Source organism: Bos indicus, chromosome 23, assembly GCF_029378745.1.
Source record: "Bos indicus isolate NIAB-ARS_2022 breed Sahiwal x Tharparkar chromosome 23, NIAB-ARS_B.indTharparkar_mat_pri_1.0, whole genome shotgun sequence".
Lineage (NCBI taxonomy): Eukaryota > Metazoa > Chordata > Mammalia > Artiodactyla > Bovidae > Bos > Bos indicus.
Window position 1 is genome coordinate 39846705 of NC_091782.1, and position 13276 is coordinate 39859980.

A 13276-nucleotide genomic window follows, 5' to 3' on the forward strand; every position below is an offset into this window, starting at 1 on the left:
GAATTTTCCACAGTTTGTTGTGATCCACACAAAGGCTTTGGCATAGTCAATAAAGCAGAAATAGATGTTTTTCTGGAACTCTCTTGCTTTTTCCATGATCCAGCGGATGTTGGCAATTTGATCTCTGGTTCCTCTGCCTTTTCTAACACCAGCTTGAACATCAGGAAGTTCACGGTTCACATATTGCTGAAGCCTGGCTTGGAGAATTTTGAGCATTACTTTACTAGCGTGTGACTGATATGCAGAGTACATCATGAGAAACGCTGGACTGGAAGAAGCACAAGCTGGAATCAAGATTGCTGGGAGAAATATCAATAACCTCAGATATGCAGATGACACCACCCTTATGGCAGAAAGTGAAGAGGAACTAAAAAGCCTCTTGATGAAAGTGAAAGAAGAAAGTGAAAAAGTTGGCTGAAAGCTCAACATTCAGAAAATGAAGATCATGGCATCCGGTCCCATCACTTCATGGGAAATAGATGGGGAAACAGTGTCAAACTTTTTTTTTTTGGGCTCCAAAATCACTGCAGATGGTGACTGCAGCCATGAAATTAAAAGATGCTTACTCCTTGGAAGGAAAGTTATGACCAACCTAGATAGCATATTCAAAAGCAGAGACATTACTTTGCCAACAAAGGTTCGTCTAGTCAAGGCTATGGTTTTTCCTGTGGTCATGTATGGATGTGAGAGTTGGACTGTGAAGAAGGCTGAGCGCCGAAGAATTGATGCTTTTGAACTGTGGTGTTGGAGAAGACTCTTGAGAGTCCCTTGGACTGCAAGGAGATCCAACCAGTCCATTCTGAAGGAGATCAGCCCTGGGATTTCTTTGGAAGGAATGATGCTAAAGCTGAAACTCCAGTACTTTGGCCAGCTCATGTGAAGAGTTGACTGATTGGAAAAGACTCTGATGCTGGGAGGGATTGGGGGCAGGAGGAGAAGGGGACGACAGAGGATGAGATGGCTGGATGGCATCACTGACTTGATGGACGTGAGTCTGGGTGAACTCTGGGAGTTGGTGATGGACAGGGAGGCCTGGCGTGCTGCGATGCATGGGGTCGCAGAGAGTCAGACACGACTGAGCGACTGAATTGAACTGAAGGAAATATTCTAACAGTGAACTTGAAAGAAAGTAATCTTGGCCATTATAATACAAGTGTGTTGATTTCATCAGGTCTCTCTTTGAGTGTAAAAAATATCATTAAGGAACGGATTAGAAATGAAATACGGCAGGGGGATGGTTTCACAGAGTTGAGTGAAGTGAAATAAAGGTGGATACAGGAGCGTTGAGGCCGACTCTGTCGGTAGGGTGGCTTTGGTCATTGTGTCCATGTGTGGCCTCTTCGGCGGGCTTCCCAGGTGGCGCTAGTGGTAAAGAACCCGCCTACCAGTGTGGAAGACACACGAGATGTGAGTTTGATCCCTGGGTTGGGAAGATCCCCTGGAGGAGGGGATGGCAACCCCCTCCAGTATTCTTGCCTGGAGAAGCCCACAGACCCGTCCATGGGTCGCAGAGTTGGACACTGACTGAAGCGACTTAGCGTATGTGCATGTGGCCTCTCTGGCAGCTGCCTCCAAATTCCCAGCTCTGGTACTGTTCTTTTTTGTAAGTTCTAAATTGTTCTAACTGTATCTTGGCTGTCCCAACTGATATCCCTACTGACACGTCATGCTTAACATCCAGAACGAGCTCAGTTTCTCTGTCAGAGCTGATTCTCTTCCAGATGTGATGCTATCAGCCTGTGTCATGCCATCGTTAATGACAACTCTTGGATGGAGGTCCTTCTGTCTTCTGAGCTTATATGTAAATATTTCCACCTCTTTCCCTTTCCCCCCTTATATCTAGTTGGTCTCTAAATCTTCCTATTTCTCTGTTTTGTTTCTTCATCTCTCTTTTTCTCATTCTGCACATTCTGTGAGCATCTTCCTTTTTACTTAGCAGGTGCTCATGAAATGCTAGTGAATGAATAAAAATGAATGAATAAAAGTTGACATCACCCAAGCGCCAAAGCTCTGACTCTTGGTAGTATCAGGAGATCCTGTAAATTTATTTTGGTTTCTTTCTCAAGGAAACTGCAGCCATCTCTCTTCCTCTTAAAGCTAGACAGACATTTAGTTATCTTTGAAAGCAGCAATGTGACTTTTGTCCCACATCCTAATGTGTTGTTTTAAAAACCATAGCTGATGCAGTGAATAATGCAGCTGGCTTTGGGTTCAGCGGAGTGGATAAGAATGGAAATTTCTCTTGGGATCTGCTTTCTAACCTAAACATCTGGAAAATTGAGGTGAGTGTATCATGCTTGTGAATGACGCTGCCGTTGTGAGTAAAGCAAACGGTGTGCTGTGAGTGTGGTATACACGGGAGGTCCTTGTTAGTGTCCGAGAAAAAGCCCCTTTCAGGGAATCCTGGCTCCAGCAGTCTCTGAAACACTCTGTCAGAACTTTTTTCCCTATATATATATATTTTATGGTACCTACTTTCTTGGCAGTATTAGTGGTTCTAGTAGTAATAATGATACATGGAAAATCTTTTTGTTGTTTACGCTCCTGTTGTACCAACTAGAAAGTACAGATGTCATTTTCTCTTGGTGACAGTGTCCTTTCTGCAGAGACCAGACTAGCGGTTGTATTGCCAGTGTTCTCTGAGGTTCCTTTCCACGATGCATCTGCTTTAAGAATTGCAACAGTGCGCAGCTTTAAGGCCTCTAGAATTAGAGTGTTTTCTCTTTCACTAGCTTTGTTCTTGGACCACAGTTCTCGGTATTATCATTTCCATCTCTAGAGGTGATCTCTGTGGGGCCACATCCTTCTTGATCTCCTCCGTGTTGTCATCCCTCAGAGCTGAAAGGACTGCCAAGCCTCTGGCCCTTTTCCTCCTTGCAGCCAGAGGGCACGATTCTCAACGTGCAGAAGTGCTGGTTCTCCAGCCAAGAGACTCATGACTGCTGTTGGCTATGGCACTGGAGAGTCTAGGCAGAAAGAGGAGCTCCGTGTAGGGCAGGAAGCCCAGGAGGTGGAGACTGACCCCCTGCTGCCCACATTTGGTGGGCATCCCCCACCCACTGGGAGGCCCGGGGGACGGCCTCCACCTTCTTGACACCTGGGGCTTCTCTTCATTTGAATGGACATGATCCAGCCTCCAGAACAACCCCTCTCTCTTGTTTTTCAATCTAGATGATGTCAGAGAGCGATGTGTTAGGACTTTCCTCCCTTTTCCCACTGAAATTCTTCTCGTCCTCAAAACTGTCAGACCCCGGCTGGCTACTTGGGCATGCTGAGGGTAAATGGGCTTTCAGAGTGGGTCCCCTGGATTTCCGGCTGCCCGCCAACCCCTCCACTGTGGCCCTGAAGACAGAGACCTCTCACTGTTGGCATGTGTTCTGGGTGATGCTGAGTCATGTATTTATGATGAAAGAAGTGGAGCTGATATACAGCCAGGAGCTAAGTAGAACCGCCAAGGAAGTCTGATTTAATTTAGGCACTTTTGGCTCTGTGAGGATAGCATTTTTTAGCCATGGACGATGGCTAAATGGATAAATAAAACTCCCTAGGACAGCGGCCCCCAACCTTTTGGCACCAGGGACCAGCTCCGTGGAAGACAGTTTTCTCCCAGACCAGGGGTGGGGAACGGTTTTAGGATGATTCAAGCTTGTTGCATCTATTGTGCACTTCATATCTATTGTTATTACATCGGCTCCACCTCAGATCATCCGGCATTAGATCCTGGAGGTTGGAGACCCCTGCCTTAGGGTGTTGAAACTAGAAGTTCATAGTACAGAAACCTGTCTGTCCATCACGGATGCGTTCTCCCTCTTCCTCCATTCCTTCCAAACATATTACATTAGGCCAACGTGTGGCCTAAGATTTTATGGTTGAAACAGAAAACAGGGACATCTACATTTTCCAACTTTATTAGGAATTCTAGGCCTTAAATGTTTGCTATGTGCTTTCTACAACCAGCCTTTATTAAATTTTTTTTTTTAATTAGAAAACCCAATTGAAGACTTATTTTGGAATCTTTCTGCATGGTTGATCTACCTGTGTCATGCCGGCAAGAGTGATATTTTGTTTTCTTTTCTGTATTGTGACTCCTTCGTGCGTGAAATCTCCTTACTATTCTAGATACAATTGGAAGCGTTTGAACCTGTATAGCTACTTGCAGAATAACTGCACCAGACTGACCTAGTTTACGGCTGGCCCCAGAGTGAAACGATGGCAACTGAATTCAAGGTGTCTCTGGAAGGGCTCTGAATTCACAGGATGAAGCTTTTCCTGTGGCAAATCCCATTTTAGAGGGTTTAGTTTTAAAATTCAGATGAATTGGGTTTTGTGTTTAACCAGAATGGAAGGAAAACCCACAAAACATTCTTTTGGTCATCCTATAATTTGAAAATAGATTTTGAGAGAAATTGAGACTCTGCGAGCCAAGTTTTAGTTGCAAAGGAAATCTTGGGAAGCCCATAAAGTCTGACTGTGTACAGCGGAGCAGCTGAGCTGCCCGAGCCAGTTGTCACCGTGGAAATAGCACATCTAGTCTGTCGCCAGGGAAATTCTGGGGAGGACTTTCCGTTTCTGGGGATATTTAAAGCTAATGATAGGTGTTATTTTCTCCTTTCTAGACTGCCACAAGTTTCAAAATGTACGTAGAAAACTGGAATATTCAGACAGCTACTTGGCTAAAGCGGTAAGGAAAACAAAAACGACCTTGTTACTCATGGCGCTGGGATATGTTTAGATGGGCAGCGTTAGGTGAACAGCCGTAGTCTGCTGGGTCATGTCAGCTGGCACTTTGGTTTGGTATTAACATCTATGCTGTGTCAACGAAAAAGTAGGAAGAATTTGAGACGGTCACAAGGTAGTATATTAAATTTTTTTTGTAGTATATTAATTTCACTGTACCAAATACTTGCTAATGCCATTCCTGTGTACCAGCAGTCCTCGTACCAATCCCAGGAAGTGATGGTACTTATCTCCATTTTACAGATGAGGAAAGTGAGGCACAGAGGGCTGTGTCACTTGCCAGTCACACAGCTAAGGAGTAATAAATATGAGGCCAGTGCATCTCCAGAGCCAGGCTCTTAACCTCTGTGATGCGCTGCTGCCTACCTAGAGGACAGTCTATTGCTCAGGGGTCAAGGAGGGTCAATGTCAGCATCATGTCACGGAAGACTGCTGTTTATTTTATCTGTAGCATTGAAAACTTTGTGGTAGCCCCCCCACATGTTGATGCTTTTTAACTTTGTATTTTTGGTATTTCTCTGTCCTTTTGTTTTTCTACACATTCCAAAATTAGAAATATTACTTCTTATGGAACTAATGACATGCTGTCCTCAAAGCAGCAGACTCGAGCTCATGAATATTCCTATTACATGAGTGCAGAGAGAGTATAAAAATATTAAACTGTCAGTTCTACTGTTTTTGATAAGTAGCATTTTCCGTCTTGTTAAAACACTGGGGTCAAAGAAGAGACAAAAGATAACAGTTCTACCAAAGTAAACTCATGCAATTCATCTGAATATGTACGTTTTGAAAATTTGCCCTTAAGTTATTGCTTTTAATTTTCTGAATCAGTTTAGCATAAACCTCTATTTCTGCCTATTGAATGACCCCAATGTATTGAGAATCCTATAGTCTCCACTAGGAGCTTGTTCTACATAAACATTTTTTATGTGAACATATATATAAAAAGTGAAATATTTTTAAAAAATCACTTTAGAAAATGGAATGTTTCATTCATTCAAGAAGGTCCAGAGAGGTAAGAAACAAACACCCATGCAAAGTACCTCTCATTTCAAGAAGAAATATTTCACATGGAATTCCACGCTTGTTTCTTTCCTCAGATGCATTCCCTTTCTTCCCATAAAGAGACAGCCGTGACCCTTAGTTTGGTTTTAGCTTGGTTACTTTTGACTGTTGGGGTTTATTTTCATCTGGGCTGTCTCATTTAGGAAGCCATGTAGTTGCTCCCCAGGGTACCACTGCCAATCTATAGACTGGATTTGGGAGGAAGTCCCCTGTCACTTCATTTTAATAAACAACCAAGAAGCCAGAGATCTGCAGGGTTTTTACTGGCAGTTCCTGGATTCTCATAACGCCCTCGCTCTTTAAGGCAAATTCATGGGTTGGAATCCAGTGGACGCTGAGAACTGAAGAGGCCCTGTAACTGATGTGTTGATTTTGTGCTGGAGTCATGGCCAAGAGAGATGAGAAGGCTGCCGTGGTTTTGTTTTTTTTTTTTAAGGTGGCATTGGGGCCAGTGCGGAAAGTAAATGAATTCCACTAAATGAGGACCCTTATCTGGTTCTAAATGTTTTAGAGCCAATGGCACTTTTCCAGTCTGGAAGATCCCCTAGAGAAGGAAATGGCAACCCACTCCAGTATTCTTTCCTGAGAAATCCCATGAATAAAGGAGCTTGGCGGGCTATAGTCCTTGGGAGTCACAAAAGAGTCGGACACGACTCTTAGTGTTTAAGAAAACTAGAGTTCAAGGCTGCTTGGACTACACTGCAAGTCCCTGACGAGGGTTAGGCAGGCATGCCATCAATGGATCATCAAGTGATTTCTGCATGATTGGATCCAAAAAGATGCAGGTGTCGGTAAAAATTCCTGATGTTTGACCTGTGGCTCATTGTACCTTCCTGTCTTCAGTGTGTGCTATGAGCGGGTTCCCTGGTACCCCACAGTGCTGACCTTCATCCTGTCTGCCTTATGGCACGGTGTCTACCCTGGGTACTACTTCACCTTCTTAACTGGAATCCTGGTCACTCTAGCAGCCAGAACGGTAAGCTTCCTCTGGTTATGGGGTCTTCTCATTAGTAATCAGATGCCTCTGTGTGTGTTGTCTTTTAGGTCCCAGCAGGTTGGGGACCATGGTGGGAGTGATGTTTTGAGAAATCAACAGATGTCTTCCCATTAGAGAAATATTTCAGTATATAGGAACTTATGGTCATAAAATGGTTAACTACTTCATTTTCATATTACTTACAGGGAGTGTTTGCAAAACAAAAGGACTTTTAGGAACAATGTTTAGTACCTTAAGAGATGAAAATATTTTTAATCATTAAAGGCTACTAATTACAGGTGACTATCGTTATTCATCCATGGAGATTCCATAAAACTTCATTTTGCTTATACTATACATAATGTCCTTTTCATAATCTTTCACCTAAAAATAATTTGATCTCTGAGGAACTGTAAAAATTGCAGCCACAGGAACTGTTCTCTTAAAGATTTCTCCAACCTCTCATGTTTGATCCAATTTAAGTTTGTGTAAAGTCCTTTGTGAATTTTATAAATTTAGTTCTCTAGGTTTTAGGAGTAGCCTTCAGTTTGTCCTAGACTGTTCCTGTGATTTGCTGGCTGCAGAGCAAGAATAATTCTGCAGAGCAGAATTAAAAAATAAAATGTCCTCAAAAATGAAGTGAACATGTACAAAAGTAATTACAAGTCAGTGTATTCTGTCAAATACAGAGCTTTTAATGAGATTTGTTGAGCTGGTATTTTAGACATGGGTTTAGGAGCCCCAACAAAGCTATTCACTCTCTTATTTTTTTTAAATATGTTTATGGAGTGCCTCCTTGCATGCCAAGTGCTGTGATGGGTATTGGAGGAAAAAATGGAGAACAGAAGGGATGTGGTCCCTACTCTGGTCTACTGGGAATAGAGACGTAACATCTAGTGTAAACGGGAAACATCTCATATAAATGGATAACATCTTCCTGTTTGTTCAGTGGAGAAAGTGGGTAGAGTAGGATTTCTTCCCCATTTCTTTTAGCTGTTGACTCATTCATCTGTTCGATGAATATTTCAGGAGCCCTTTTATGTGTTAGCAGGTGCTGGGCTACTGCAGTGAACAAAAGTTCTTCACCCATGCAGTTCTTATTAGCTTGGCCAAAAAGTTCACAACTTAAGCACTTGTCGAAAAATTTGTATGCACCTTTTTAGCTGACCCAATATTTTATTTATATAAATGTTTGTTGTGTGAACAAGATGGATAATTGATCATTCTGATTAGCACAGTTTAAAGTTTCATAGCAACCCAGTTCAGTATTGTTGCCTGGGAAATCCCATGCAACAGAGGAGCCTGGCTCGGCTACAGTCCATGGGGGTCGCAAAAGAGTTGGACATGACTTAGTGACTAAACAAAAACAATAAAAGTATATATTGTACATACTTGTGCGGTGAAAGCAAGCATTTTCTTTTTTCCCATTCATATACCAACTTGGGTCATAAAACTAAAAAACAGATGGAAAGACAAAGGCTAGAATTTTGTTTATACATTCAGAGTGTTATTTCTTAAAACGTCTTTCGTTCAGTTGATCTTAATTGGTATAAAAGCATTGACTTATTGGGTTGGCCCAAAAATTTGTTCGAGGTTTTCTGTAACATTTTTTTTGAAAAGCCCAAATGAACTTTTGGGCCAACCCAGTATATAAAGTCTGTCCGGTGACCTTGGAACGTTTTCCACAGATGAGTCAGATAAGAGATGGAGAGAGGGTTGATGGAACAGTGTTTCCATTCCCCTCCCTGCCGAAGGGAGAATGAACTCAAACAGTCATGAAGTGTCTCAGGCCCAGGAAGTTACTTAATAAAATCTCTTATGTGCTTCTCAGTACTGCCCATGGATGGACCTCCAGCCTCTGTGTAGAGGACCTTAGAGCCAAGGAAGAGTCCTTGCTGACCTGCCTTTAAACCAGCCATTGTTTCAACTCTGTCTTTGGTTCTGGCATCTGGAAATCGGGTTTCTTTCTGAAACCAAATCTGTGTCCAAAGACCTACAAATCCTTTGACACCCAGCATTTTTCATCTCAAAGAGTTCTGTTTCCTTGTCTGTAAAATGGGCATAATGATGCTTACATGATAGCCTTGTTGGGAGAATCAGAGATGATACCCATAAAGAATTTGCACAGACTTGGCATACCATAAACACTCAATAAATGGTAGCTCTCATTATTACACTATTATATTTCACCGTTATTTAAAGGAAATAAGACACAGTGCAGAGACTTTTCTACAAGGATATACATCACAGAATTGTTTACAAAGTTTCCCATAATTAAAATTGTGTCAGATTAATATTGACATAGAAAAAAGTTCATGCTATGTTGCTAAATGAAAAAACAGGCTAACCATCTAGTGATGCCATTGGAAATGTAAACATGAATATGTATGAATAGAAAAGAGACTTGAAAGGGTTTTTCAACAATGCTTTTCTTGGGGAGATGTTAAAAAAAATCTGACTGCTTAGTTGTTCTTTAAACATTTTTCTACAGTGAATGGATGTGTACTTTTTAAAAACAACAAAACGATAATGGTAATTTTGGTTGAAAATAGAACTCAGATGGTTGGTAGTTTTTTTCTCCTGTGTTCCTGAAGTATACTACATGCATGCATGGAATAAAAGTTTTTATTTTTTGCACCCCGCCCCCCAACTTCCTTGGCGAGCAGGTGAGGAAAAACTACAGACATTACTTCCTTTCTTCAAAAGCCCTCAAGGCGGTTTATGACATAGTCACCTGGGCTGTCACTCAGCTGGCCGTCTCTTACACGGTGGCCCCCTTCGTTATGTTGGCCGTGGAACCCACCATCAGCTTATACAAGTAAGTTTCGCTTGCTCACGATTGCTCTGTAGAAAACTTGTCTGGTAACCTCTGTGTTTGGCTTAGGAGCTGGTGAGCTGAATCAGCCAGTACTGAGTTTCTATGTGCGGTTTCAATGGGAAAATGTCTAGAGAAGGCTTTAGGAGGAAGTGTCTGTCCTGGAGATGCTAACAGACAGTAACGCAGATGGGGCAGAGTGCCCTTGAACCATTCCTAAAGTAAGTAAGGGATGCTTATGGTAGCGAATTCCGAAGGCATGTGTCTGGATTACAAACTCAGAGGGTGAGTTCACTGCCCTTACCTGTTTTTCCTGGGGTTAGGCTCTTTTGGAGGCCTTGGGGCACCCCAGGAGGGACAGAAGCAGGCAGGAGCTGGATTCACCCCACAGACGAGGCCTTTAGGGAAAGGATGTCAGGCCCTTGTATTCAAACACCAGCCCTCCAGCTGAACCGCAAACCTCTTCTTGATTACTTTTATTGTCTCACTCCTCTGTTGAATTAGCCATATTTCTCTACTCTCAGAGAAGTGGTTGTGTGACCTCTGGCAAGTTATTAACCTCTTTTACCTGTGTTTTGGCAACTGTAAAATGAAGGCAAGAATAGAATTCATCTCAAAACACCTTTGTCAGGATTGAATGAGGCAGACATGCAAAGGGCTCAGCCCAGTGTAGTCTGTACTCGATAAATACTGACTTGCATCGTTTACTGATTTGCAGGAACTTTTGTAGGTTAAGTTTGGGCCACAGCTACAGTCAGAAAAGTGGCTTGGGAATAAACATGCAAACGTGCCTTATTGTATATCAGAGACTGGACACACCGGTTAGGAATGACCAAAGATACTCTCACTGCTCAGTCCAGGTATCAGTGTCTAGATGTAGGATTCTTTTTTTTCAGGTTGAAGTCTGTTTCTGTAATTCCAGTTAGGTCGTAGGCGTTATGTCCAGATAGCATGGAAGTTAAACTGGTTTATATACAGACTTTTCTAGACAAGGGATGCAGGAATAGTGGGAAAAGAATTATAATCTTCAGCCAAAAAACCCTCAGTTCAGCTGCTACAGAGGTAGGAGCCATGAGCTGTCCCACCTGCGCTCGGCTTCCTCTTTCCAGAGGTGCCCCCCCTCCAAGCCTGCACCATCTCAGTTTTACCTCCTGTGCCCCCTCCCTCCGAGCAGCCCCACTTGCTCACAGCTCTGTTTTCTTTTCCCTTATCTGAGTACTTCCCTGGTGGGTGTCTGCCTGCAGTGCGGAAGACCTGGGTTCGAAAGATCCCCTGGAGAAGGAAATGGCAACCCCCTCCAGTATTCTTGCCTGGAGAATCCCATGGATGGAGGAGCTTGGTGGGCTACAGTCCACGGGGTTGCAAAGAGTTGGACACGACTTCACTTTCACTTTATCTGAGTGCCCTCCAGCCAGCATTTGCCCTTTATCATCTTGTACATTTTAACACTCTCTGAAGCAGCCTTTAGGCCCAGTCCAGCTATCCTCCTGGGCTGTCCAAGTTTTGGGCTTGGGTGCTAATTGTCTTTGTTAGTGCTCAGGTTACATAAACTCTCATAAGTTTTGAGGTGTCTGCTTCTAACTGGTAACCCTGGGCTCCTTCCCCCGTTTTCTTTGGAGAGAGGAAAGAGGAGAGAGCTGCTAGTGAGGAGATGACCTTTTATAAAGAAGTGGAACTGTGAGATAAACAAGGAATTATGTTAAACAGGTTATTTTTTTTTAAACAGGCATCAAGACACATTGATTTGCATTCCGAAGTCAGATGCCTGGGGCTGAGGGTTCCCCCAGTGTTTGGAAAATCTAAGTTACTATGCAGATAAAGAAACAGGAACTGGGGAGAGGCGAAACATACCCACCCCAGCCCTGGCATTTTAAGCGTATGTTGTTGCTAGATGCAATATTTTTTTTCCAGGAATATGTGTGTCATATTATAGCAGAAGTGCCTGTATTTAACTCAATATCATTTAATCGATCCCTGGGTCGTAACGATGCTCTGGTGAAGGGCATGGCAACTCACTTCAGTATTTTTGCCTGGAGAACCCCATGGACCGAAGAGCCTGGCAGGCTGCAGTCCATAGGGTTGCACAGACACAACTGAAGCGACTTAGCACAGAACGGCGTGCTAGGCACTGCTCTAGAAGCTGGGACTGGGATGGTGAACGAGAGAGAGAGCTCATTCCTACTTCCGTGGAGGAGATCGCTTGATAGAAGTGATAGGAAATAATTGACAGATTTATAAATATCCACGAAGATCAGACCCTTGAGTGAATGGTCTGGAGATTTTGTACCATGTAACATGTACATGGTGCGTGTAACAGGAATCTGACTCTTGAGAGAAAGCAGCGTTGAGCTTTCTTTCCTGGAGGCTGCACCAGGGGAGTGTGAAGCAGGTAGAGAGTGTGTAGGGATGCTGAGCGGGGCGGATGGAGCACTGTGGGCTGTGCTGCAAACCCTGGGAGCAGCACAGAGAAGCTCTATTGTAATAGGAAGAAGCCCTGAGAAACACGAGTGTGGGAAGACTGTAGAACCAATCCAAGGTAGAGCAGTGAGCTGAGGAGAGAATGGTAGGTATCACTATCCCTGTTTATTATTTATGGCCATGGAGGCTCAGAGAGGGTGAGTAATTTAACAGGTGTCACACAGCAAAACCCAAGTTTCACTTGCATTTTTTTTTTTTTTTAACAGCAAGAGGAGGAGTGCAGTCACTAAAAATTTCTGTAGGAGAAAATACTTTGGAAGAATGTTACCACTTGGGAGTCACACACAAGTGGTGATTTGTTTGTGATCACATGCATTTAACCAACTAAGCATGCCAAATTCTATTTGTAGGCAGGAGCTTTAGGGAAAGAAATCATTATCAGGCCAGATCACTCAGGAGATTTCCATTTCTTTTTAAAAACAACCTACTTTACTTAAAACGCACACAAACCTTTGTTTAGAGTGAAATTGACATTTCTGTCACTTGTCAGTTTCAAGTAATTCAGCCTAAGTGGTACGGTGTTTTCCTCCTTGCTTATGTATACCATCTAAATTCCCTACCTAGGTCAGCTCTGTCCAGTAGAAGTTTCTACAGAGACTGAAATGCCATCCAGTAGGGTGGCCACTGAGCTTTTGAAATGTGTCCAATGTTCTTGCCTGGAGAATCCCAGGGACGGGGGAGCCTGGTGGGCTGCCGTCTATGGCGTCGCACAGAGTTGGACACGACTGAAGCGACGTAGCAGCAGCAGTGTGACTGAGAAACAGTTTTCGACTTAAAATTCAAAGTAATTAAAGTTAGATTAACAGCTGCATAGCTGTTGCCAATGGCTATTATAGATTGCCTCTCAAAAGTGTTTTCAGAATCTTTTTAAAACAATTCTTTTTCAGAAACTCGTAGGAGACTCTCTGAATCTGGCAGAAGAAATTAATGGACATGGGCCTGGCCAGATCTGTTCCTCTCTAGGGGGTAATTTCAGTAGCTGGAGATGACTGGCAGTCGTATGCAAATCCATTTCTCAGGATACCCTTCCTTGACTGACATTTAAGTGTCAGACGGGCTTTGTTTTTCTGTCTCGTCACTTTTCAATCTGTAGCGACTGAAAATCCTGCTTTAGTCTAATTTTTTCCCTTGTAGTTGTAAGTGAGCCCCAAGTGAACATTTTGACTGTGTTATGAAAGAACTTGTGTCTCCACAAACACGACAGA

At 43.1% G+C, this 13276-nt stretch overlaps 1 protein-coding gene across 2 annotated transcripts in view; it reads left to right on the forward strand.

Annotated features, from left to right (window-relative positions):
- Window positions 1–13276, forward strand: part of MBOAT1 (membrane bound O-acyltransferase domain containing 1) — a 111026-nt gene that overhangs the window by 90294 nt on the left and 7456 nt on the right. For both annotated transcript variants that reach the window (XM_070778321.1, XM_070778322.1), the window contains 4 exons: window positions 2179–2282; window positions 4617–4681; window positions 6646–6778; window positions 9445–9596. In XM_070778321.1, coding sequence (XP_070634422.1) covers window positions 2179–2282; window positions 4617–4681; window positions 6646–6778; window positions 9445–9596 — 454 coding nt within the window. The remainder of the gene's footprint in view (window positions 1–2178; window positions 2283–4616; window positions 4682–6645; window positions 6779–9444; window positions 9597–13276) is intronic.